The following is a 27,111-nucleotide window of genomic DNA, read 5'->3' as shown; positions in this document are numbered from 1 at the left end:
TGTTCTCCCCTGAAATCAATTCTTCGTCCCTGCTGCTGACGTCTCTCACTGACGGGGAAACACTGACGTAGATGACGTTCTTCATGATGATAATATTTGCGACAGTGTAAGAAGGTGGAGGAGGGGTTTATGGAGCGTAGTGTATCTTTGCATCTATCTGTAGATTTACAGGCGGGCTGAAGCTGTGGGCTCCCTGACAGCCCAGGATGAGACATTTTATGACCATGGTGATTGGGTTTGTACAGCTGAGCGTGGAGCTGCTCTTCAGGCACCAGGTGTAGCTTAATGCTGGTCAGAAATGTGTTTGTGGTGGAGCATTTTTCTGCTTCTATCTTGAGACACGACTGACATGTGAAAGTGACGACTGTGGCCCTTCATTTGGTCTGATGCTCCTCTTCCTGTCTTTGATGAATGTGATGACTGTGGTTGGGGTGCCCAACTGTTGTTTTGTAAGGGCTCTATCTTTAGACTGTAGCAGCTAAAACACTTCGTTTCACTTCAGTTGTTGCCATAGGAACAGGACTGCCAGACCAACTGCTCTGTACAGCAGTTCTACTGGTGATGATGAGAGTGAGAATGGTGATGAAAAAGACTGAAGAATGAGTGAAGCAGGGTCACTTTTCAGGGTTTTATGAGAACAGGTTAATAATATACCATAATGAACCCTGAAACTTCAGTATGTGGCTTTGAAGAGAATTTAAAATTCTGCACATGTACTTAAACAACATTTTAAGGACAAGGATGCAGAAATGTTGATGGATTCTCTGATTCCTTCGCATTTATTCATAAACTCAGCATTAAAAAAAGCAAACTACTTCAAACCGTTCCAATGCCATGAGCTGCATTTATATTAGAGTACGTTGGATTTCCTGCTCGGCCCTCCTGCGTGGGGCCGTGGGCGACTTGGAGAAGAACTTTTGACAGAAAGACATCTTCAGCAAATCTGCCTCCACACAAAACAGGCCACACCAACTTTCTATGGCAATGAAAAGAAAGCTAAAAACACAAATACAAGCCAGTTTAGAAGAAATTGGTATAGATTATTTTTGGCTATATATTTATATATATTTGCCTATTTATCTCTCTTATTGCTTTTAGTTTTTACTCATCATGGATTCATTGATTGTGTTCTCAGTTTTGCAATTTGTGACCACAGATTTGTAAATTGTCGTCTTAAGTAGTAAAAATTGTGCACTGATGAGAGACTACAGTAAAGCCAGCCGTCCAGCAGGCAAATACTGAACGCTGTTCTTTTTAACAGCAGTTTCTTAAAGCAAAAACACCATGTCTCTTATATTATTTCAGATTTTAAAAGTAAAATTCACAATAGAAAATGTTGAAGCAGTAAAAAGAAATAAAACAATATTGACTTCAAATTTTTTAAAAGTTTGTTCATGACAGACCAAATGAAGTCATTTTATCTGCTTTCAACGTCAAAAATCAGTTCGTCTTGGCCCTTTAACTCAGAGTGTTGGAGGATGAGCGGTGATCTGTAAGGGTGTCCACCAGGTTCCTCTTTTCTACAATGCAAGGATCATTTTCTAACATTTTCTGTTTCCTTGGTTACCGCGGCCATCCGAACCACCACGCCCCTACCCACATGCACACACAGCTTCATTTGACAGAGCAACAGTCCTAATGCTCACAAATAACCATCCTTTATTAGTCCCACAGTGGAAAAAATTCTTTCTCTGCATTTAACCCATCCTAGTTGCTAGGCTGCCAGATTCCGGCGCCCTGGGAGCCGTTGGAGGTTAAAGACCTTGCTCAGGGACCCACAGTGCTTTTTACCCAGTTGCCATCCTGGGGACTTGAACCCAGGTTCTTGATCACACCTCTGTAACCACTGGGTTCAATTTATTCAACAGTTTTTCTGCAAATACAGTCTATTTAGTGCGATGCAGGCCGGCAGACAGATAGATAGATCGCTGGGCCTGCACCGACCCACCCCACTGCGGCACATTCAGGCAATGCCAGCTAGCGTGGACTCTCCAGCTAGCATGGACTCTCCAGCTAGCATGGACTCCCCAGCTAGCGTGGACTCCCCAGCTAGCGTGGACTCTCCAGCTAGCGTGGACTCTCCAGCTAGCGTGGACTCCCCAGCTAGCGTGGACTCTCCAGCTAGCGTAACAAAAGCAGAGGCCAATGGCCCATCTGCTACCGGGCCAGGGCAACTGGTGGGCGGGGTCAAAACTCCAAATGACCACACATGATAAACCGGGACAGCCTAATACCTAAATTTGTTTGTCACAACATAGCTGCCAGACCATGATTCTGCTGCCACCATGCTGGACAGGATAAGTTAGGAAAAAACAAACAAGAAACAAACAAACAATATAGTACCAACGATAGCAGGACATCCGGGGCATTATTGGAGCATTTGGGAGCAATATACAAAACTACTTATTATTTTGTCCATGGATTCTGGCTTAAGTCATTATTTTGACACCTCAGCTTTTATATTACATATAAATTTCTTTCTTATCCACCTGCAATAAATAAAGAGAAATAGAATAGAATAGAATAGAATAGAATATGATTTATTGCTATTGTAAAATACAACAGTACAATGAGAGAATATTAGCAGCTCTACCATATGACATGGTGTTTAGCTGTAGTGTGAGAAAATAGCCCCGATCTTTAAACTCCAGTGCAACCAGTTCAGCTCCGTTACAATAAAAGCCGCCTACCAGCACAGTTAGATGCCATAGTTATCCTGAATGCTGTCATGTATGTCTGAGATTTCTGGTCTGGCCTACAGGAACTACCAGATCTTCAGTATCCGGCAGACCCTGAAACACTGCACTCTGATTTAAAGTTAAAGGCATATCTGAGAGGTTCCTGTGGGTTGAATAAATTATGCAATGGGACAGAACCCAGGAAACCCAGATTTGGTGAAAGGAATCCAGAAGTTGGAACATTTTTTTCTAAACAGTTAAGGTAAAAAAAGGAGAGTACTCTGATTTGTTCCTCTTCAGGATGTACTCTCTCAAAAATTAGATCTGGTAGGCATGTTGTCTCGCTGGGATAACAATGAGCAAATTTCAAAGTAATGTTGCTATGGCAACAGCAGCCTCTCCAATTAAAGCTTTTATGGGAAGCATTAGAGAGGGAACCCGACAGGAGAGAAGCTTTTCTATCGTTGTTGGACTGATGGGCTCAGCTATAAGGAGCCCAGAACTTCCAGTGAGGCTGCTGACTTCATGAAAGCAGGAATGTTTCACCTGTTTTAAGACTGAAAGAGGATGACAAGCAGACGAGTGGACATCCACACTTCTCTGCTATATCCAGTAATGTGTTTCAGTAATTATAAGTCAAACCTGACATCTATGCACGTCTATCTGAGCCATGGGAAGCTAAACTTACACACAGTTATTCACTTCTGATCATATACTGATCAATATTTTGTCTAGTGATGCAAACTCAAATAAAATAATTTGCATATAGTGCTTGTCCTCATTTACAGATGCTAAATGAGTGCTTAGAATCACTAATACTGATAGAAATATCAAAGCATACATAGAAAAAGAAAATAATATGACTACATATATGAATTTCCCTCCAGGCCTACACTCCCACACAGCACACCATGCATGGCTGTAATATGACTCCATGGTGGAGGTGCAGCTGGCTAAAAACTAAAAACTTAACTTTACCTTTTTTTACTCGCTGCACACACAAATTCTGCTGTCATATGAGCTCATTTCAAAATGTGTGGATCACCAGAGAAAAGCTTCCATGAGTCGTAGTAACAACTGTAATTGTGCCAAGAAGAGAACCACAGGGGTAAGTTACACTCTACAGATTCAGGTAGCCTTACTTAGCAGTGAGGCTACAAGCTCCTCAGGCAGATATTTGTAGTTCCTAAGAGATTTCATCTTTCAGGTGAAGTAAACAGAAGGTAGCTGCATATAACCTTCAGGATTTAAACCTCACTTTTTCTGACTCATGATGCCACACTGAAATTTATTATGTACATTCATGGAGCCATCATTAGGTGCGTTCCTTTACCCCTAGAACAGCATAAATATCGCAATAAAAAACGTAGCAGAAACACCTACATTTCCAAAAACCTCTCAAATATGATCAAAAAGATATACGCTCTCATGAGGTGGTTTTTCAGGTGTGTCGATATAAAAGTATCTCGCAAAAGTGTAATGAAAACTCTTTTAATGCATTTACACGTTCCTGGACGTTTCCAATTAGAAAATCTCCTTCCTCCTTAAAGTGGAGCCTTGCGGGACGAGATTTTTTACCAGAATAACAGCGCTAAACGCTGTTCAGTGGACACGCCATAATTGCACTTTGTCAAAATTTAGAAATGTTGCTTTTATTTTGTGAAATACTGTAAATAAAATGCAGCTTTTGTTCTGCAGCATCCCGAGGTTGAGAAAGCCTGGAGCATCACTCTGCTGCAGCATGTTGTGTTACGGCTCCAACTGGAAATCAACACGCCTCCCAGTTTGAGCGCGCTGTGGCTGATTCAGCAAAGAAACACATAAAGCCATGATCAGAGGAAGAGAGGAAAAGAAAGACAGCAAGAGATCAGACGAGAGGCGACACCAGACTGGTTTGTTTTGGGTTTTATATCTTGTTATTTTGAGTTTTGTCTTTCGAGTTTTATTTTGTAGGTATTTTCTGTTTTGCTTGCTTCCTGTTTGTCAGCACACTTGGTTTAATCAGCAAACTCACTTCACCTGTTTCTTGTTAGTCGTCCTCAGTATATTTATACCCCCTGGTTTCAGTTTCCTTTGGCAGATCAGCTGTGTTTTCCCAGGGTTTGTCCTGAGTAAGGTCTGTTCTCGGAATTAAAACTTTGTTTCTACAGTCCGGATCAACCATGGACCCAGCAGACTGTAATCTGGAGCTGGACCCCGTGGTCCTCCTTTCTTCTGAGGACTTCATGGCAACACAAAGCGTAGTCAAAGCCTTTCTCGACACTCTCGCAGAGGACATTGTGCCCTGGGAAAGATGGCATGAGGCCGAACACTTCATCAAACTGCTTCTTACAAGACCTATGCTTCTGTGTTCTCTGGATGCTGCTGAGCTTGTGGAAGAGGTGAGGGTGGAGCGCAGCACTGCTCTGACAGAGATCCAGCTCCTCTCTCCCCGGCCTCTGTCTCCATCGCCCCGGCCCACGTCTCCTGTCATCTCCAGTGCTCCAGCGTTCCATGCCGGCACCTAGGTCCTGTCCGGTGCTCCAGCAGCCTGCGTCCAAGCCCTGGTCCACTTTGCCTCCTGAGCTTCCTGTTCGCTCAGGGACAGGAAGTTCCTGAGCTTCCTGTTTCTGAGGGGATTCTGGGATGGGATGGTCCTCCAAGCTTTAAAGGGTTAATCAGTCCTGGCTTCCAGCATCAGTCCCGGCTCCCAGCATCAGTCCCGGCTTCCAGCATCAGTCCCGGCTCCCAGCATTAGTCCACGCCTTTGTTTTTGTTAATCTGAGCAAAACAGAAAGTGAGGTCACTTTCCATTAGGCCACTTCCTCCAAAGCATCATTTTCCTTGAGATCCAGACAGGAGCAGCCACATGTGCCCATCTGTTGCCATCCATACCTTCACAAGTTAGTAACATCGTCTGTAAGTTCCATCTTCATTGGAACAACATGTTTGTTGGGATATTTGTTCAGGAAAGTGCTGCATTTTGTAGTGTAAATCTCACTTGGAGAAATGTGTAACCTAAGATAATTCTGCTTCATTTAACTCACATGCCATGTAATTAGGCCCGAGCACCGAAGGCGGTACGAAGGCCTGTTGTAATTGTAGCTTTTTTTTTCCATATTCTTATTATTTTTCTCCTTAAAAGTTGATAGCATTTTAGGGGACCTGAACATGCACAAAAACTCACCAAATTTTTCCTAACCCCCCCTGAAGCAATGCAAAAATTTACGTATTTTGCGGTGCTCGGGACTGTTCGGGCACAACTGAATCATCCGCCACCTACTTATGATGCTCCGCTACTGCATGTCATCAATCTTTATAAAATTCACAACACATATTCTAAATGCTGTGGGGAACAAAAAATCCTCATGGAGTATTAGCCAAAAACCAAAAGGAAGTCGGCCATTTTGGGTCAAAGTCGCCATTTTGGCATTTTACTGACGTCGTTTAAAATCTACCTCCTCCTAGAGATTTCATCATACCGCCACCAAAATTGCTCAGGATGTTCAGAAGGCATGTGTCTTAAAAAGTTATCAAAAGTTTTCCAATAGGAGAAAAGGCATAGAGGGGGCACTATCAACAGGAAGTGCTTTTTTTTCAGACACCAGGGTCCTTCTGCTCAGGAATGAAACTTACACATTTGAAAGTGCTTCACAACAGGTCAAACCATTTCATGATAGCACAATAAAAAACTCAAGTTCCTTCACCAAACGTAACCATGGCGAATAGTGGTCCGGTGCCATGACTGTCAGTTACAAGTCCTTGTAACTGACCCATTGTAATGTTGATCTCCACCAAACTCGCCAGGGAGGAGTGTGGTCCGGCCAGGAACTCAGCTACATTGACATATTGCTGGACAAATTGCAATATGGCTCTATAGCGCACCCTGCAAATATTTAATTGATCAGAACCGCCCACAACATTGACCGATATGGCTGAAATCCGGCATATTGATAGAACTTGGAAGGATGTACAAAACGCCTCTTGGACCTATATGATAACTTCAACAGAAAGTCGGCCATTTTGAAAAAAGTGTCACATTTGGAATCATTTTTGCATGTTTCTTTGCCTTGCATTTAATCTAACTCCTCCTACAGATTTTATCATATTTACCTCAAAATCAGTCTGAACACTTCAGAGGCATGTATGGTCAAAAGTTATCAAAAACTGTGTAATAGGATGTGGCGTTCATCAGCGGCGCCTCATCAAGTTTTCATGTTTCTGCATCAAGCACCAAATCCATTATTTCTGAAATACAACACTCATTCCGCACCAAACTGCACATGTTTCACTTCTGTTCCATGTCGACCACATCTACATGTCCAGATGTTGTCACCTGGACATTGCTCAACGCTGCATGGCGAGACCGTGGCGCCATGACAAGGTTGGAAGGGATGCCGTGACATCATTAATCAGTTTAAATCCCTCAATTTTCATCCAATCACCATCACACTTACTGTGATTAATAAAGGTCTGCTCCTGAACAGATACATACAACTACTTCTGGTCTTGTCCTAAGCCCCGCCCCCTGGAAACAGGAAGTCCCATCATTTTAATTCTTTAATACCTGTAAAACCAATTCAAACTCATTAATATCATCCTTCATGAACTCATGGTTGAAAATATGACTGACCTCTTGCACCGTCATTATTAAAATGGCTTCCTGTGATGGTTATATCATTCGCCATGAAACAGGAAGTGGCTCTAGCCCTGCCGTCTGTTCTCATTAGAGTTCCAACCTGAACATGGTTGTACATGAAAAACGAGCATAGCGCCACCTAGTGGCCATGTGGAATTTTCCTCTTTATAAAATCATGCTGTGGTTTGTGAGAATTCAACACAGTTTGTAAGAAACAAGGTCATGAATGCTTCAGATATCATCACTGGTCAGACTGAGGTGCAAGTTGATCCTCTCATGAGGAAAATCACCGTTAATGCATAAAACCTCTGGAAGAATGGGCATACATCTGAGGGCGAGAGCGGTGGTGCTGTGGGAGGGAGGTTGCCGGCTGATGGGGCGGTACAATAGGCCGGAGCGGCACCAGAGATGCGAGGGCCTTCATCGCTGCTTGCAGCTTAAATTTTTTTATGTTTGATTGTATGTTGCATGTTGTCAGAACATTTTGATGCGATACTTCAATGGAAGAGTTTTTAACCAAAGAAACATTATATTGTATATTGTTGCAACTTTTGTTTCTGCTTTGTTGGCAATGTAACACTTTGACTGATTAAACCATCCAGCTTAAGACATCAGCGTTAGCTGTCTGCCATGTTCAGGGGAACAACACTTAGTGAAGACTGTTGGTTTTTGTTGCAAATATTGTTATGCAATACAACTTTGATCAATTGAGATGAATTAATTACAAAGCCCTAATTAATAAGATACATGTTTTTTTAATCGAGTTCCACCCCTAATCTTTACATAAAAAGTCTGATATTTTTAACCAAATGTAACCAGTTAAAGCCAATCATTGTCTAAGACATGGGTTGTTGGGTTAGTTCCGCCTTTGTAATATATTTTTTGAACCAGGTAAATCAGTTGAGAACTAAGTGCAATTTAAAACAACGGCTGCACCAAGAAGCTGCAGCAAAGGGCAGATTATACAAATTATACATTAACATAAATCATTTTTAATAAAACATCAAAAGCAATTAAACAATTAAAAACTATGATAAAACATAAAACACATGACATATTTTCCATTCAGAAGGGAAATCGATTGAATAGATTATAGAATGTAAACAGGAACGAAGGTTTGAAGTTTGTCCAGTTGGTGGAGGTGGGTTTTTTGTTTGTTTTGTACCAGTGATATGTATGTAAATGAACTGGTAACAATGAAACAATCAATCAAACATGTTTGATATTGTCGCAGATCCAAGAGAAAGACTGACGTTAAACAGCCAGATTACCAGCTTACACCCAACGACTGAGATGACGGGGGCGCTGGGACTCCAGTAAAACTCCTAAGATTTTCTAAAGACTTCCGTTTTTAGTCTGCGATCGTGAAAATCGTTTGGTGTGAGCCCAGCATTAGTTGGCAACACTGCACACACCGTGTCGGTGTGAGTGCGCCCCCTTGAGGTGAGGCAGTACTGTTTACTGTTTGCCTCACCTGCTGAATTTTCTCTGCACCTTATTGTACGATAAGCAGGAATATTTCCCTCACAAATACATTAACTATGCTAAAGCAACCCGACTCTGGATAAATGGTAGAAGATGGATGGATGGATGGATGCTATAGCACTATAGTCCACTCGCTCCACTCGAAGCTGCTCAACCTGTGTGCCTGGATCCTGACTTCCTGTCAAACAGAACTCAGGTGGTGCAGGTGGGTAGACCCACCTCCAGCCACCGAGCCCTCAACACCGGACCTCCACCCAGGTGAAGAAGGCAAGGCAGCGCCTCTATCACCTCAGACAGCTGAGGAAGTCTTTCTGTCCATCATGAGGAAGTGCTACATCATCTATAACATCCTGCAGCTCCATCCATCCCTCCATCATCTATAACAACCTGCAGCTCCACCCCTCCATTATTTATAAATTATCTTCCAGGTTGGTAATCGTCTAAATTCTTCCTGGGAAACTTTAGAATCACCAGTAAACCCAACATGTATGTTTTTGGACTGGGAGAAATCCAGGCTGAGGGTTGGACCAGAAAGACCCCAAACCTGGAGGTCACCACTTGTTAAGTTAGACGCTTCATTGTCTGGACGGCATTTTTAATGACACAGGCCATATAAATTAGCTTTTATAATGGGAACAGTTTGAGATTGTTGTCTTTATGTGAGGCTAGTGTCAGAAATCTCACCAGAAATAGAAATCTTTGTAGACGTGTTGAAACAGCAGCGTGTGCATGAACTGTGCTTGCGTGTGTGAGCGTGGGGAGTGGTCGCAGCATTTGTTTGGCAGCGGTATTTCAGGCACATGGCCTGGCATCACAGAGAGAGAGAGAGAGAGAAAGTGAGAGAGGGAGGGGGGAAGGAGAGAGTCTTCCCAGTCAGTCTCAATGTGTCTCAGCCTACACAATCTCCCGGTGCAACCTCAGTATGTTGGATAAGCTGTGAGAGTGAGCTCTACCTCCAAACCACTCCACTGCTTGAGGAAAAACCACCAACTGGGTGAGTACACCTTCATTTCCCTGCTGCTGTTTGCTTCATCTCCAGAGAAATGAGGAGATATAAAATGTCAGATTCACAGACAGATTTTCTCTTGTTTCAGACAAAGCTCACAGTACAGTAAACTACTGTCAGTACATAGTCGGTACCGTCCGTCAGTAATCCAGACATTACTTGTTCATTTGGAGATAACATAAGGAACAAGGGTCTCTCCATTCCATAATCTTTTAATTCCTTTAAGCTGCTAGCTGTTTGCATCATCCCAGCAGGGGTCTGGTTTTAACTAACAAGTATTTTTACTCATGGATGGACAACATGTCATCGTTTCCCCTTTAGACATTAGAGTTAGGAAGATATTTGAACCTGACAGGAAGGTAAGCAGGGCATGTCTGTGGGTGTGATTAATACATGTACATCGACACAAACGGGCTCCCACGCACACTCTGCTGCGTTTGGCTGCCTTCAGAGAAGCAGTCACCCACTACCCTTTCCTTCTCGCTTATCATCGTCAGATAAACATTTCAGCACATGTGGCAGAGCAGGGAGCAAAGATGCTAATGAGGCTCCTTCATCAGCACCTGAGCTCACACGGCTGCTCTTCAACAAGATGAAGTAGTTTCAATAACTTCAGATTTCATTCAGATTTACACAATCCAGCGAATACTTCCTGTAAAAGAAAAGGTTTCTCTTTCTGAGTTAGATACACTCCTGTGGTTAAAAGGTATGAGTAGCCTAGCTTAATAAAGACTGAAAACATGGCAAGCGGTAAATTAATGGTTTTAAAAATGCTCAAAGTTACCTAACAATGAATAAAGAAGACACCTGTCTGTATATTATCCCCATCTTGAAACTAGATTTGTACACTCAGACGTCCTGAAGTCAGCTCTGTTTCATACTATTTACACTGGAAATGGAGAGTCAAGAAAAACCAGAGTGACAATTCATCATTTACAGTTTGTCTGTTGCTCTAAAGAGGAAAAAATAGAAATAATAAGCGAAATATCCACTTAGTACTCCTCTACTTTAATCTGTGTTGCTAGATGACATGCTAATCAGTAGCATATTACCCAGTCCAAGCTTTGGTTATAAGTCTAAATTAGTTTACTTTGTCCCCGTCTCCACATGTTGCATCACCATCAGCTGACTCGCCACGCCGCTGACATCCAGTGTCCTGGCAGCAGCACTTGTGCAGATATTCAGGAAGTCAACTTATTAATGACTCTGACGGGACTGAGTTAACAGCACGTGGTCATCTGGATGGAAAAACAAGAAGAGTTATGTTTGTTACTTCACTGTGAAGGATGCTGTCGGAGGGAACAATAAAACCAGCCTGAGTGGTTTCCATTTTAGGATTTACTGCAGGCTGTATGTTAATCAGGCTAATTTCACCTTGATAAACTGGTGTTTAGCAGACAGAGCGAAGACATATGCTGTAGTCTGTGAACTGTTAATCCATAAGAGATGGGATTAAGGCAGGAGGAGCAGGGATTAGAAGTCAGGAGGACGTCGGCTGAATGGCCAGACATGCTGGAAGGTAACAGGGTCATGGCTGTGCTACTAGGGTGTGGGATCATAACAAAACCAGTGAGAGGAAAATCTGTCAGGATTTTACCCGAACTCTGCAGGAAACTATGGGGAAAGACTTGTGAGGTTGTATTTATTATTCTGTGTGGACGAACATATGAAGGCAGAAATCATGTTCATACCAAGAGGGGGTTACTGGAACTAAAGAAAGAAGGAAACATCAGGGTCTCACGTCATCCAGTGGCACGGTCCTGAGACATTTCCAGTCTGCAGGACAATGACTGTAACTCTGAGATGCATCACTCAGTGTTACACAGTAACTCACAGACAATGTACAACATGCTTTCAGTGAAGAAGGAATCTCACGCTTGTGAAGTTGCTGCATATTATTATAACTAGTCAAATCTTCCTTCAGAGACACCTGGATTATCATGAAATTTTCAGTCTCAGAGTCAGTTGAAGAATGACTGTTGCATCTAATCAGAAAACATTAGTTTAGCAACAGTCAGATCAGAGCAGGAGGGGAATTCATCACTAAAAAAATAACAAAGAAGAAGAACTGTCCCTTTTCCTGCTCCAGCCTTGAAAAGCGTTTGGTTTTACCAGGAGGTATGATTTCGTTGTGATTGGTTGAAGGCAGCCGGGGATGGACGGTCATTGACAGATGGTTCAGCCAATCACATGCCAAGTATTTTCTGAAAGTGAAAGCTTCCCAGATGGCTCAGAATGAACCATCTGGCTTGTGGGGTTAAGTCATTAAAATGATTAAAATGCAGCCGGAGTTACAGTTTTCTACAGTTTCTGTTAGGGTTGTTCCTCCACACACATGAACATTTGGAAGCAGTAAAAGCAACAACTACTTCTCAGTTGTTGTATTTTTAATTCCCCACAGATATTTCTGTACAAGCTGAGATTTTAACTATAAATACATTTCAGAAGTTGAAAATTATCATTGATTGGGGTCACAGCAATTTGGTCTCAAAGCCAGACCAGTCGAGAACCACTGATGTAGACCTCATCATCTGCACTACATTCAGGCCAACGAAATGATGGAAACAACCCAAACGGCTGCTGCTTGCCTGCCACCGAGCTTTTGGCCGTCTTGAGAGCTGAAATTAACAGTTGTACAGTAAAGCGTCCACCAGAGCTGGCTTTGCCATATGCCAGTTTTATTTATTTATTTACCTGCTTGTGTTCTTTTTTTTATTATTTATTTATTTACCTGCTTGTGTTCTTTTTTTTTATTATTTATTTATTTACCTGCTTGTGTTCTTTTTTTATTATTTATTTATTTATTTACCTGCTGGTGTTCTTGATTCAGGCATTGCATCAGTCAGACTTCCCAGGATTACTGGCGTTTTCTAAACCAGACCTTTACCTTCGGACTCTTCTTTTAACCATTGGAGTTAACTTTAAATTCATCTTCATGCTTGGTAAAATGTGTTTGTGGTGTGTTGAAGGATTTTCTCTCCCCATCATTTCTTTTTAAGGAACAATATGTGACCTACTAGAGAGATACAAGCAGGCTGCTCATGCATGTGTTGTCAGGCTGGTCCAGCTGTGAGCCAGGCAGTGACTCTATTTTCAGCCATGCAGGATCAGACCTCCATAGTGTCAACAGGTGGGAAAACTAACCAGCAGTGTGACCTTCAGATTGCTATCCCCACCTCTCCTTCCTTCTTTCATGCAGTTTGAAGTTTTATGTCATCTTAGATCATGCATAGTCCTCAGATGTTTCACACAAACAGAATTATAGAAGAATCCTCCTTACAGTGGAAAACAGTCCCACAGTTTAAACTGTAGTTGAATAATATTATCAATCTCTTAAAATTATTCATTAATATTACAACCCGGTACCAAACTTACCTTTAAGAAAAACTTAATTTGAGGGTTAATAAAATATATTTTCTTTTTCTCATAATTAAAATGATTTTATTTCTACATATGGTACATATGGTTAGCGTTAGTGTAGATGGATGGACGGACGGATGGGTGGATGGATGGACGAACTGTGACATATAGACTCTGGACCTTTTTCCATGCATTGAAGTCAATCTTGTAAAATAAACTGAAATTTACACCTGACACAATAAAAATGGGAAAAGAATCATTTCTTTAATCTGAACATTTCATTTGGTATTTTAAAAAGAAAAGAAATTTATTTTCATGCGTTATGTCAAAATTATTGTAGTGCCAAAGGCATCCACAAGGGGGCAGAATACAAGTATCAGATTGTATACAGCAGGATTTGGAGCAAAGTATTTATTATAAAATGATGCAGTAGGTCTCAGAAACTGTGTGGATGATGCATAAGGCTTTAAGGGTTAAAGCCAAGGTCACAATAAGATGTATTTAAGTTGTAATTTACAGAAAAAGAGAGACCTAAAAAATCGAATATGTTGTTGGACCACCTTTAGTTTTGATTACAGCACAAATTTTCCCCACATTTTTTGGATAAGCTTATTTAATGTCACAGTGTTCATGTCCATCCAGGTTTGCATTTTCTTGTGTGGATGATAGGAAAGTGAGATATGTCGTCTTCTGCAGTGCAACCCAAACATCCCCAGTAGGGTTAGTCTGGACTAAGTCAGGAATACAAGGTAAAGGTCTTACTGAGACAGAACTGAAGGAGTCGGTTGGAGGGACAGGAACCGGGAACAGAGAAGGGGTGAGTCCATGAAGTGCGTAGGTTTAAGGTCTGACAGGGAGTGACTGAGGTGCTGGTGTATATGAGGACCAGGAGACAGGTGTGACTGGTTGGGCTTGATTATGGTGAGCGGATCAAGACCAGGTGTGGAGAATCTGAGATGAGTTGCCGGAGGCCTACCAGCCCTGGCCAGGTGAGGTTGTAACAGTACCCCCCAAAAAGGCCGGATTCCAGACGGCCCAGGAGGACGGACGGAAGTCCGAGACCAACAAGATGCAGAAGGGGAAGATCACTGCAGATTTGGCACGGGCAGTCATCCAGGAGGACGGGCAGATGTGGGCCGGGTCTCTGGAGGACGGGCAGACGTGGGCCGAGTCATGGAAGGAGGACCCGGAGGACGAGCTGACCTGGACCGGATCTCCAGAGGGCGACCAGGAGGACGAGCAGACTTGGGCCGGGTCATGGAAGGAGGACCCGGACCGGGTGGCATGCTGACAGGAGCTGGATCTTGGGAAGGCGCGCTGACTGGAGCTGGAACACAGGGATGCGCGATGGGAGCACTGACTGGAGCTCTGGAAGACATAGATGTTAATATGATGCCCGGAGGGCAACCAGACAGTCGCTGTATGAGGCCCAGAGCCACTGGGAGGCGTGCTGACTGGAGCTGGAGCTCAGGGAGGTGCGCTGACTGAGGCTGGAGCGCTGGAAGACAGGCACAATTTATTAATTCTGGCGGCCGACCAGGAGGTTGCACAGACAGAAGCAAAGTCTCTGGCGGGCGACCGGGAGGTCGCACGGACATGAGCAAATTGTCTAGTGGGCAACCGGGCTGCTGTATGGACGGAAGCTCTGGGAAGCTCAGTAACGCCTCATAGCGAGCCCAGGTGCCAGAGGCCGAAGAGAAGCCATCTTCTCGGCAGGGTGAACCACAGACCACAGTAGAGGAGCGTCTCTCGCCGAGACCCCCTCAGGGCCGGAATCCAAGGCTGGAGGCTGTGGAGTAGGACAAGACTGGGGGGCAGGCATAGGAGGCTGCAGGACCGGAGCTGACCGTGGCTGTGGTGTCGGACGCTATAGAGGCGGGCTGGACCGGGGAGCAGGCGTAGGAGGCTGCAGGACAGGCGCTGACCATGGCTGTGGCGTCGGACGCTGTAGAGCCGGACAGGACCGAGGAACCTGAGGCGACCCTGGGGACGTGAGCCTGGGAGCAGGGGGCGACCCTGGAATGAGGCCTGGCTTCCAGGTTAGGTGACTAGGTCCACAGCCACACGTAACCTCTCAGTGAGCCCAGGGTACTTAGCCATCTTGTCCACATAGGCTTTTAATGCGGTGTGGACCACCCTGTAGTCCTTCGGGAAAAGGAGGACCTCCAGGTCCAGCAGCAAGTCCTCAAAGATTTGTTTTCTCTAGCACATTTCAGTTGTGGTCTGACCTTCTGTTACGTAGGGACTCCACAGAGACATAGGCAGGTTAATGATACTTTATTCTCAACCAGGAATACAAGGTAAAAGTCTTACTGAGACAGAACTGAAGGAGTCGGTTGGAGGGACAGGAACCGGGAACAGAGAAGGGGTGAGTCCATGAAGTGCGTAGGTTTAAGGTCTGACAGGGAGTGACTGAGGTGCTGGTGTATATGAGGACCAGGAGACAGGTGTGACTGGTTGGGCTTGATTATGGTGAGCGGATCAAGACCAGGTGTGGAGAATCTGAGATGAGTTGCCGGAGGCCTACCAGCCCTGGCCAGGTGAGGTTGTAACAGTGGTGGCCGGTCCATCGTCCTTCAGCTCTGCAGTCTATCTGACATCTGTTTACCATCATTAAATTTCTAAACATTTATTATTGTACATTTTTTCTTTGCATAAAATAAGCAAAGAAAATCAGCTGAAGCTGTTCTGGAAAAATGAGATCATGTGGTATGATTTTTTTTTTTCTTTTTAATAACAAAACTAAAATATGTCTTTTAAATTCTTATTACTCAAAGGAAAGCTTTTCACCTTAAGGGAAATTTAGAAAGGTGTGTTACAATCATGAGTCTCATGACTAAAATAAAAATATTACTGCTGTCAGAAGCGGTGTGAGCAAAATATCCACGCTTCTGTAATTTCATGATGCACTTTAAAGAGGCGCTAATTGCAAAATTCCCTGGAGCTTTAATGAAGAATAATAATGTGGCAACAAGCTGAGCAGGCTGGTATTTTGTTGTGGGAATGAAACATGTCAGATCCTCCCTGAGAGCCGTGAATGATGCTGCTGTGTTGGCCGTGGAGTGAAAGGCGGCTTTGAGTCAGGCTGTGTGGGAGTGTGGGGGGGCTGAGCATGATGGGAAAAATGTAAGCTCCTCCGTGTACAGAAAAGCTCTGCATTCAGCTGGAGAGGATTCCTCGTAGATAATAACACTGTGGTCTCTGTTGATGACATTTCTTATGATCCTGCATGTTTTATTGGTCCTGTAGAGGCATACTTGTTTTCTTTTTACAATGCTTGTAGATTCATAGAAAAACCAGACTGAGCAGAAATCCACCCATCAGTTTTCTATTCATGAGTACAGCCACATTAAAATCTAAGTTGAAGTGCTTTGGGTACTTAAAAATAAAAGTTTTATCTTTAGCTGTCATGGTTTGCGGGTTTTGCTTCAGCTGTTTGATTTTTATGTTTATTTCCTGTTCAATATACATTCTCTCTCTCTCTCTCTCTCTCTCTCTCTCTCTCTCTCTCTCTCTCTCTCTCATATATATATCATATATGTATATATATATCATATATGTATGTATATATATATATATATATATATATATATATGTATATATATATATATGTATATATACATATATATATATATATATATATATATGTATATATATATGATGGTTATTTTAATCAGATTAATTACAGCTTACAAATGAATCATGATTAACGTCCATGTGTGACTCTGCCTGAAATCTGCTTGTTTTTACTGCATCGTATCACCAGAACGAGCCGATGCTACAAATATTTACTGTTAACTGAGCTTCTCTTGGGTAAATGTCAGATGTCCAAAGGTCAGTAAATGCAGCATGTAATGTTCTTCTATATGTTCTAAATCATCTCTACCATGTTCTAGATCATAATTCAGAACTTATATAACATCATCTCACCAACCGTCTCCATGGTGATAATTTCTGTCCTAAATGCAGCAGATGTGACGACTGAAGTTAAACAGCCGACATTGATGAAGAAACTCTGATAAAACTGATGATCTGGATAAAAACAGCTTTTTCTTTTATCATTAAAGTGTGAGTGTTTGTGCAGCAGTGATAAAAGTCCTACAGCAGCATCACCCAAAGTAAACACCTGCTGGTAAAACACATCATTGGCTGTTTGTTTTACTAGATGATCACTTTAGTTGTAATAATCGGTTCAATATTTCATAAAATCTAAACCTTAAAACAAGTCTCATATGCGCCCCCCTTTTCCTGGTCAGTGCTCCTGGCCCCCCATCAGAACTTTTCCAGACCCGCCCCTGCATAGCTGAAGTTTAAACCCTACCACCAGCAGCTACTGTGTTAGAGAAGGTCCTGCCAACAAGACTTTGTTGGTGAATATGTGACGGTGTGAACCATGAACGCTAGTTTTCTCCTTCTCAGCTGATCCATAAACACACGCAGCAAGAGAGAAAAGCCGATCAGCTGATCACCGTCAGCTGTCATGGTTCACAGAACAACATGAGAGGAGATATATACATTTTTTAACATGGCTAATCCAGCATTGTCTTCATTCTGTCCCTCTGAGCTCTCTCTAGTCAGTCTGATGTTGTCCATCTCTTCCTTTCCTCCCTTTCCTCTTTACCTCTGATGACATCTTCTTGGTTTTCTGATAAATCAGCCATGTTGTGCGTTCAGAACGGCCAGTGTGTTGATACTGAATTCTTACCATGTGACGCAGCACCGTAAAGCAAAGCACAGATGTAAGGTGACGCAGCGTTTGAGACAAATAAGTAGTGAAATGATTTCTCAGCCTCAGGAGGCTTCAGTAACGTCCATAATAAAAGTCGCTGCAGCTTCGTCGGAAATGAGTTTTAAGGCCAGAAAGTCACATTGCGCTGCTTCCAGGCTTCTGTTTTGTTTTGTAACAGCAGAGGCTCCTCACAAGCAAACCTATATGATGGTATAGTGAGAACGGGCTGCTCGGAGGATTGTAGTTTTGCAGATTTGCAGTAAAGATTTCACTAATATACAACACGGATAAAATCGACAGAATAACTAGTACTGTAATATTCTCTGATGAGAATAAACGGAGAAGATCAGTGACTCCAGTCTGGGTTGGAATGGGACCAATGTCTTTTTTCTTACTTAAGTTTCTTAGAGAAGTGATGGGTCAGGATCTTTAATCTTAGACCCAACCGGCTGTGGATCAGGTGAGAGTCTGAAACAGCTTTGTGATACCAAATATCTAGAACCCAACTTAATCTTCCCACGACCGCTTCGGCTCAAGTCTACGTGGAAAAATGAAAGATTTTCACTGTACTTTCAGACCCGTTTGTACGAGTATTTATGTACAATTAACATGTGGGAGGAGCAGGCATCATAGATGCAACAGAAACAGATGTTTCTAGGGGAGATGCCAGAGTCTAAAAATATGAGGTCATTCACATCTACCAGAATACTGAAACATAAGAGAGATTTTCACAGGGACATGCTGAAAATTCCAGACATAGTTTACTTGATGTAGTCACCACCATGTTGTACTTGGACTGGACATAAACCCCAGTGACCCTTTACAGAAACAGGAAGACTGAACACCAACAGATTTCCAGTTACCTGCTGGGATCATGTCCTGGACGTTTAGCACGTCTGTAGACTCTCTATACCCCACTCACTTGATAAGGTGCTACAGAATGAACCAGTCACTGCAGCTACATCCTGGATCTAGAACTGCTTCATCCCAGCATGGCAGGAGCTTCTGCTTCCACGTGCTGCTTCATGTTTACTGAAAATCATTTTATTCCTCTGGATCTGGACAAACTCTGTTGCTATTTGCCGCATTAGTGAGGACTTTAAAACATTGTGAGTCATTGAATTCGGGACTTGGGTGAAGTGGGAGTCATCCCATCTGATGGAAGGCTGCTGCCTGTTCTTTATGGCTCTTTGATGATCACATCTCCCTGATGGTGCTACAGTATAAACTAGTTATCATACCTTTAATGAACCCAAATTTAAACATGGAAATGAGTCCTCGTCCAGCTGAATATGTAACAGCCTGGTGCACATTTACATTTTTAAACAAGAGAAAATGAAAGCAAAAATAAACCAAACAAAGTGTTTAAAATGATGTTTTTTCCCCGATGATAGCTTCTATATAGATAGGGGTAAATGGGGGCTTCTGCCATCAGTGTGTGAATGTGTGTGGAAATCCATAATATAAAACGATTGGGCATCATTCCAGGTACAGAAAAGCACATAATAAACACAGACCAGTTACCATTCTCCTAAATAAAGTCTGCAGGTTAGGGTTACGCGCGTTAGCTTGCAGCTAGAGGACACATTAGCATCATAGCTGTCTAAGCAGGGAAACCCAGACTTCCCTCTCCCCGGCCACATTCACCAGCTCATCCGGAGGGATCCCGAGGCGTTCCCAGGCCAGCCGAGAGATGTAGTCTGTCCAGCGTGTCCTGGGTCTGCCCCGGGGCCTCTTTCCGGTGAGACGTGCCCGGAACACCTCACCAGGGAGGCGTCCAGGAGGCATCCTAACCAGATGCCCGAGCCACCTCATCTGGCTCCTCTCGATGTGGAGGAGCAGTGGCTCTACTCTGAGCCCCTCCCGGATCACCGAGCTTCTCACCCTATCTCTAAGGGAGAGCCCGACCACCCTGCGGAGAAAACTCATTTCGGCCGCTTGTATTCGCGATCTTGTTCTTTCGGTCACTACCCACAGCTCATGGCCATACGTGAGGGTAGGAACGTAGATCGACCGGTAAATCGAGAGCTTTGCCTTTTGGCTCAGCTCCTTCTTCACCACGACAGACCGATGCAGAGTCCTCATCACTGCAGACGCCACAAGAGCCAAAGATGCTGATATTAAATACAACTGTAGTGCATTCACTGTAAACAATATCAGAGGTTTGTTAGCTGCGTAGGACTGCTGGGTAACTGTACCACATGTATGAACATGTCATCTCTTCCTTCACATGCAGTTCTTGCTCGTTGCATGGTGGGAAAAGCCCACTGCAGGAAAAAAACAGGAAAACAAACATTTTTATTTTAGTTTTAGAGAAGTGTTATTGTTTGATGAGGCCAGGTGCATCTCTACCTCCAGTACTACTGTGATTTATTGGCTTGGCTTAGACCTGAGAGCCAGCACTATCATGTTACAGTCATTGTTCCATTCCTGAGACAGAGATCCATCATTCCTCTGACATGTGACACAAACGTGACACTTCTCCAGCCGACCCCCCTGACATGGCACAAACATGTAAACCTATATTGTGTGTATAATGTACATAGTAAATCATGTGTGGCAGGACCAGACCCTGCTCACGTAGCTGCTTCCAGTGACTAAACCATCCTATTATTATCTGACCAGTGACAGTTTGACTCATCATCTCTAACTTTCTCTGGAGCACGTTTTGTCTCCACCAGACTCCATGTGCTGCTGGAAAATGTATAAATTCATATCTAAACAACTTTTTTAGTCCCACATGGATCAGTTAAAGGCACAATGAACAGTTGGTAACACACATTTCAAGATTTTAGGTAGGTTTAAAATGTAATTATTCATTTTTTTTTTTTTTTTTTTTTTTTTTTTTTTTTAACCTGTCTTGTCCAGCATTGTTGCAAACAGAATGATTGTCTGGCTGCTGTCTGGTGCTGGGCAATTTTACTCTATCAAGCAGGGATTTATACTACATGTATAAAGTCCCTCTTGATGAAAAACTTTATTAAATCAGACTCTTAATGCTGGACTCGACCGGAGGGGACAGAGAGAGAGAAAAGAAAGTAGAGAGAAGAGGGAGGGGAGAGAGAGGGACAGAAAGGGTGTGGGGAGTGCGGGTGGGGACTTGAAACATCATACAGAAGACCATGTAATCCATACTACTTACAACATATATAGCTACGATCATCCTAGCCAGTAGGTCATTACACAACTAGTTGATAATAGTAACAATAATAATAATAAGAGTAAGAGTAATAATAATAATAAGAACAGAAATAATAAAAAAAAGAAAAAAAAATATGATAATAGATATAAGTGAAACTGCTGTATTCAAGAACACGCGCAGAGAAACCTGTGTGGATGTGTTGGAGAACTCGGCCACACGGCGACGCAAAGACTGTGTGGAGACGTTCAGGAAGGAGTGACCATGCAGAGTGATCATGCAGATGCCACCTCACTTGAACAGAGGCCAGAGTCAGGCCAGCGGTCCCGAGACCCAGGCCACCAGCCCCCCCGCAGGCAACAGATCCCGACCGGTCCACAGAGACGACCACTCGCCTGCCCAGGAAGGCAGCAGCAGGAGACCCCAGCAGGAGCCGCCCCGCGGACCCAGGGCACTGGCCCCGGCGGGCCGAGGCCAGCAGTCCCCGACCCCCCCGGGCACCGGCCGCCCGGGACAGACGGGGCAGAGGGCCCGGGCCCAGGAGCGCAGGGACACCCCCCCCCCCCCCACAGGCCGAGGGCCAGCACGCCACCCGGGGGGACCCGGCCCGCCCAGACGGCCACCACCAGAGGCCAGCCCCTCACCCCAGCGCCCAGCCGCACACCCCGAGAACCAGTCCTGCCCCCCCCCAGACCAACACACACACACAAACACACACACTCTCCTTCCACTCCTCCATTTATCCTCCCACGCATACACCATTCAACCCTCACATACTCTGTCCTCCCACACACACACACCATCCTTCCACCATCCATCCTTCCACACACACACCATCCTTCCTCCCACACACTCACCATCCTTCCACCATACACTCTCCCACACCTACCCCATCCTCCCACACACACATCATCCCTCCACCACTCATCCTCCCACACATACACCATCCTCCCTCTCACACACCATTCATCCACCTTCACACCTCCCATACACACACACACACACACACACCTTCCTTCCACTACCCATCCTCCCACACATACATCATTCTCCTACACCAAACATCCACCTTCACGTACCCCATCCTCCCACACACACACACCACCCCTCCATCACCCACTCTCCCAAACATACACCACTCCCCCACACACACACCATCCTCCCTCCCATACACCATCCATCCTTCCGCACACACACCATCCTTCCACCATCCATCCTCCCACACACTCCCCCATCCCTGCACCATACATTCTCCCACACATACCCCATCCTCCCACACATACATCATCCCTCCACCATTCATCCTCCCACACCCACACCACCCCCCCTCCCACACACCACGCATCCACCTCCACACACCCCACCCTCCCACACACCATCCCTCCACCACCCATCCCCCCACACCCACACCACTCTCCCACCCCCCCCCCCCCCACCCCCCATGTAATTATTCATTATTAATCAGTCATCTAAAAACAGTTGTGAGGCTCACTCAGATGTCCTGAACTTCACACTGTGTGGATTTATTATCTATACATCAACATGTAAACCTAGCACAAAAAGAAAGGTAATGAGTGTTTGGTGGGTTATTTCTGTCCTTTAATAAAACCAGCTGCTGTTGTCTTATACACGGACGAAAAGCCTGATCAGTCACCATGACAACCAGGTAGAGCTGCTGAGGATGGCACTCCGGTGAAATGAGCAGCACAGCTAAACGTGTGGGTAGACCCCTCCACACACACAAAAAGTATTAAAATCTCTGTTTAGTTTTGTTCAGTCACCTGGTTGTCATGGTGACCAGTCAGGCTTTCCATGCGTGTATAATACACCATCAGCTGGGATTATTACAGGGGAGAACCCCCCCCCCAAAAAAATAAATAAATATATCTATATGTGTGTGTGTGTGTGTGTGTGTGTGTGTGTGTGTGTTAGGCCCAAATATAAACCATATCTGCTTAAATGATATGATTGTTCTTCTTTTCTGAGCTTAATTTCTCTTTTATTCTCAGGTTTGTGAACACGCTGCAGAAACAGTCTTCTATTAAAAAAAAGTCTGCGTGATCTCATTTTGAGAGATAAACTTGCCATGAGCAGAGTGTGTGCAGAGTATATGTCTTTTATGTCTTACTTAGATACTTTATCTTAAAAATAGTCATTTTACATGCATATTAAGTAAAATCATCTCACTGAGACTCTGTTTGAGAACTTCTTTTCATCTTTTTTTTTTTTGTTTTTAAGATCTTTGCTGCCAAAGTGTGAAAGAAACACTGAAAAGAAGCATCAACAGGCTGGTTTTCCACTTTTAAAGAACTTGAAGTGACTGTTTCATGGCTGCTTTTAAGCTGCTTCTCATCTGTCTACAGGCCGTTTTCTTATTCTGGTGTGATTGTCCTGCACTGGGAGATTATTTCACTTGTGTTCAGAACGTTTCCCAGTTTAGGTCTTTTTTTACTCACATGACCATAGATTATTTTTGCCGTGCACATTCACACACGTGCACAACGTTTCTGGTGTTAGAGCCTGTTTAATAAAATCCTTCAGTTTTCACTTAAAATTTTTTTTCTGGATAAAAAGCTTGTTGTAGAGCAACTATTTTACTGGACACCTTCTACTGGACCTTTGCTGATGTAACAGGGCAGCACCATCTGCTGCTGGAGAACAGCATGGCTTCAAAGATAAACTGCACTGGCAACTGGTCAGAAATAAGCCTGGACTGGTTTCCCTCATTCACATCCCAAGAATCTTAGCTTCCCAGTGGTGTATGACATGTGGCGGCACTGGGAAGTCATGTCCCGCCCACGGGGCGTCTGGTACGCGGAGTTAAATGACACTGGATGTTGGGTGGAGCTGGAGATGATCATCCATCCATCATGTGTGATGAAATCGTGCACTTATGCCCAAGATGATATTGTTTGATGAAATCCTGATCTTGTATTTATGACTTACACAAAACTAAAAAAAAAAAAAAAAAAAAAAAAAAATAAAACAATTAAAACAAATTATATGTACAGCCTCTAGAACTACATGACAGCACCTGGTCCACCTGGTCCACCTGGTCCACCTGGTCCACCTGGACTCCAGCAGTCTGACTACAACTAAATGATGACGTCCATCTTGTTTGAATTCTTGCTTGTGTTGTTCTTGCTCTCAAATGTAAGTCGCTTTGGATAAAAGCGTCTGCTAAATGACTGTAGAATAGAATAGAATAGAATAGAATAGAATAGAATCCATCCATCAACCATCATGTGTTGTGTCTGTGTGCAGGTCGTCATGGAGGAGGCTGACCTGCTGAAGGAGCGGCTCCAGGCAATCACGGTAAGAATCACATCTGTGTTTCTATACAGCAGGTTGTAGATGTTATCCGTGTTTATCTGTCGGAGGTGAGCTCAGATTTTATAAACTGGTTAAAGATTTTAATCTTTGGTAAGAGAACACAGTGAATAAAAGAGATTATTTGCTTCATGCATTTTTCCATAATATTTTGAATACATCTCCAGAAACACAGCTGAGTTTCTTCAAACCCTAAACACGATCCCAGAAGAGTAAAATCCTCTTCCAGACTAATACTTTCCTAAAGAGACTGGTTTGCTTCATGTTAGAAAGCAGTTTATTGTCTGTGAAATTAATGTCTTATATTCAGATAAATAAGTGATGAAATAAAGTTATGGTTTAAAAAAGAAAGAAACTCACTGTGTATTGTAATGGAAAATTTTATACACATGCACTTTGTATTGTTACAAAACCTTGTCTTGTGTTTTACTGAGGAAGGAGGATGACTTGTACCCAGATAAGAATTGAGTGAGCGCTCCACTTCCCCTTCCAATCTCCTAACATTCCTTTGAAACAGAGGACTAATGATTTACCTTGATGTGATCAGCTCATGCTGGCCTTTATAAACCAAACCCAAATGCATCTGTTCAGACTCGTGCAGCCAAAACTTCGTTGACTGTGGGATTCTCATTGCTGATCAGCTCTTATTAAAATACTTTGTTTGAGTCTCACTTAGTGTGTGATCTTTGATAAATAAAATTCCACTACAGTATTCACACTTCAACATCTGTGAACTAAAAGTTTACTCTTATAATCACCCTGAGCATAATCTTATTTTCCTAAAGTAAACACTTTCTCCTGGATGGATTTATGTTTGAGGTGTGAAGCATCAGATAAGGATGGTCAGGGCTTTTCCCATTACTGATGACAAGGAGGAAGTTCCTGTGTGAGACTGTGAGACTGTGTGAGGAATAATTTATCCATTTAAAACCTCTATAAAAGTCAGGACGCTGTGACGTCCTCTTTAAGATCATTTTTCTGAAATTGTTCCAGTTTTAGATCCAGTTTGTCTCAGATTGGTGAAGCTCTGTCCATCTTTCCCTCTGAGAGACTCTGCCTCTCTGAAATGCTCCTTTTATACCAGTCATGTTACTGACCTGGTACCAGGTAACCTGGTTAGTTGTTAAATGCTCCTCCAGGTGTTTCTGGGTTGTATCAGGTACTTTTCCAGCCTTTTGTTGCTCCTGTTCCAACTTTTTCCAGACGTGTTGCTGCATCAGATTCACTATCAGCTCATATTTCCATCACATGGTGAAACGTCTCAGTTTCATCCTCTGATATGTTTATTTTCTACTGGGAATAAAATATAGATTGATGGGGTTTATAAATCATTATATTGTGTTTATATCTACATTTTAAACTGTACCAACGTTTTGGGGAATTTGGGTTATAAAATGAAAGAAGACATTTTATACAGTGACACTGATGATGAGCTATTAGCTGAAAAGTGGTTTATATACAAAGTGAAGCAACACGTTCAGCAAATAATCTTGTTTCATGTAATTCATGTTTAATATTCCTTTATTCCAGACTTGGTTCAGAGCTGTGATGTTTGTCTGATATGATGCAGCACAGACTCAGGAGTTACCAGGCGGGGTTTAGCTGCTCAGTTGCAAAATAACAGTTGATGGAAAGAGGAAACCTTCTCAGTTTTGTGTGTCCAGGAAGGTCAGTTTGGAACACAATCCAAACAAAAACACAAACTGAAGGTCCCGAGTTAGGAATGTCGGTCAGCACATTCACTCCCATCTGTCACACATCTGGTTTCCTTCACCAGGCTTCTGTCTTCGCTGTCCTTTATATCTTTACTCTATATGTCATCAGTTCTACATTCCTTTCTTTCCACATTAATGACAACCTGAACTAGTCTGCTCCTCCTGAGCCGCCACCTTACCGGAGTTTGTGTCCTGAAGATCCTCGGAGCTATACGATGCTAAAGGAAAATATGTCAAATTTTACTCTGTTAAACTCCAATATACCCCACATACTTTCTAACACAATAGACATTGTTCTTAATTCTCCTAAGATTCTGCATTGAATCTTCATTTGAGGCTTGTAAAAAACTTCTAAACTTCTTTGTAGATGAACATGAGGACTCAAATATCTTCTCCTATCCCCGATCCATCAGCCTCTGTCTCTGCTTCTGCTGTCTTTCATGCGTTTGAACCGGTGTCAGAGCTGACCAGCGGCTCTGGACGTGCCGAGGACGCGGCGTCAGCTCAGAGGGGACCGGCCTTTTGCAGTGGCAGCTGCTCGGTTCTGGGACTTGCTGCAGCTGCATGTTAAACAGACCTCCTCACTTCCATCTTTAAATCTCTGCTTAAAACCCATTTCTTGTCTTAGGCCTTTGACCCAGTGTAAGAGTTGATTTAATTATTATTTTAACAAATATTTTTAGGTTTTCAACTATTTTTATTTTAGCCTTGGTCTTATTTTACAGTGTTTTATTATTGATTTATACTTTTATCTTACCTCTTTCTAATCATTTTTAGTCTTCACCATTTTTATGTATTTTATTATTTTTGCGTATGTTCCTCAGAGGGAGCCCTCTGAGCCGGGGTCGTGTCGGCCATGCCTGGGGGGGGCACCTTCCCTGGTTTTGGTCTTTTAGCTCCTCATGCAGATGGCTCCTGTGATAGTTTCCTTACCTGGCTCCTCTGTGCTTGGCCACATGTTAATCCGAGCGTATGTGTGTGTGGTGATGAAGAAGTGGTGTTGAGATGGGTGGAGGGTGTATAGTGGGAGGGCTGCTTTTTTTAAATCTGT

At 43.3% G+C, this 27,111-nt stretch overlaps 1 protein-coding gene and 1 long non-coding RNA gene across 4 annotated transcripts in view; one reads left to right on the top strand and one right to left on the bottom strand.

Moving 5' to 3' along the window:
* Window positions 1–3,371: 3,371 nt before the first annotated feature.
* On the bottom strand, window positions 3,372–14,066 carry LOC121628856. Its single transcript, XR_006008285.1, has 3 exons — window positions 13,880–14,066; window positions 10,780–10,785; window positions 3,372–3,382 (listed from the first exon to the last, which is right to left on the bottom strand). It is a non-coding gene; the product is annotated as an uncharacterized LOC121628856 (long non-coding RNA).
* The window catches only part of palmdb (palmdelphin b), an 84,777-nt gene continuing 67,292 nt past the window's right edge, over window positions 9,627–27,111 (top strand). For 2 of the 3 annotated variants that reach the window (XM_041968158.1, XM_041968156.1), the window contains exons 1-2: window positions 9,629–9,775; window positions 24,280–24,330. In XM_041968158.1, coding sequence (XP_041824092.1) covers window positions 24,286–24,330 — 45 coding nt within the window. In that variant the 5' untranslated portion in view covers window positions 9,629–9,775; window positions 24,280–24,285. Of the gene's footprint in view, window positions 9,776–24,279; window positions 24,331–27,111 lie in introns of all 3 variants that reach the window. The other variant, XM_041968159.1, reaches the window with a different exon arrangement.

This window comes from Melanotaenia boesemani, chromosome 18 (assembly GCF_017639745.1).
Source record: "Melanotaenia boesemani isolate fMelBoe1 chromosome 18, fMelBoe1.pri, whole genome shotgun sequence".
In the NCBI taxonomy this organism is placed as follows: domain Eukaryota; kingdom Metazoa; phylum Chordata; class Actinopteri; order Atheriniformes; family Melanotaeniidae; genus Melanotaenia; species Melanotaenia boesemani.
This window is presented reverse-complemented; position numbering and strand designations above follow the sequence as displayed.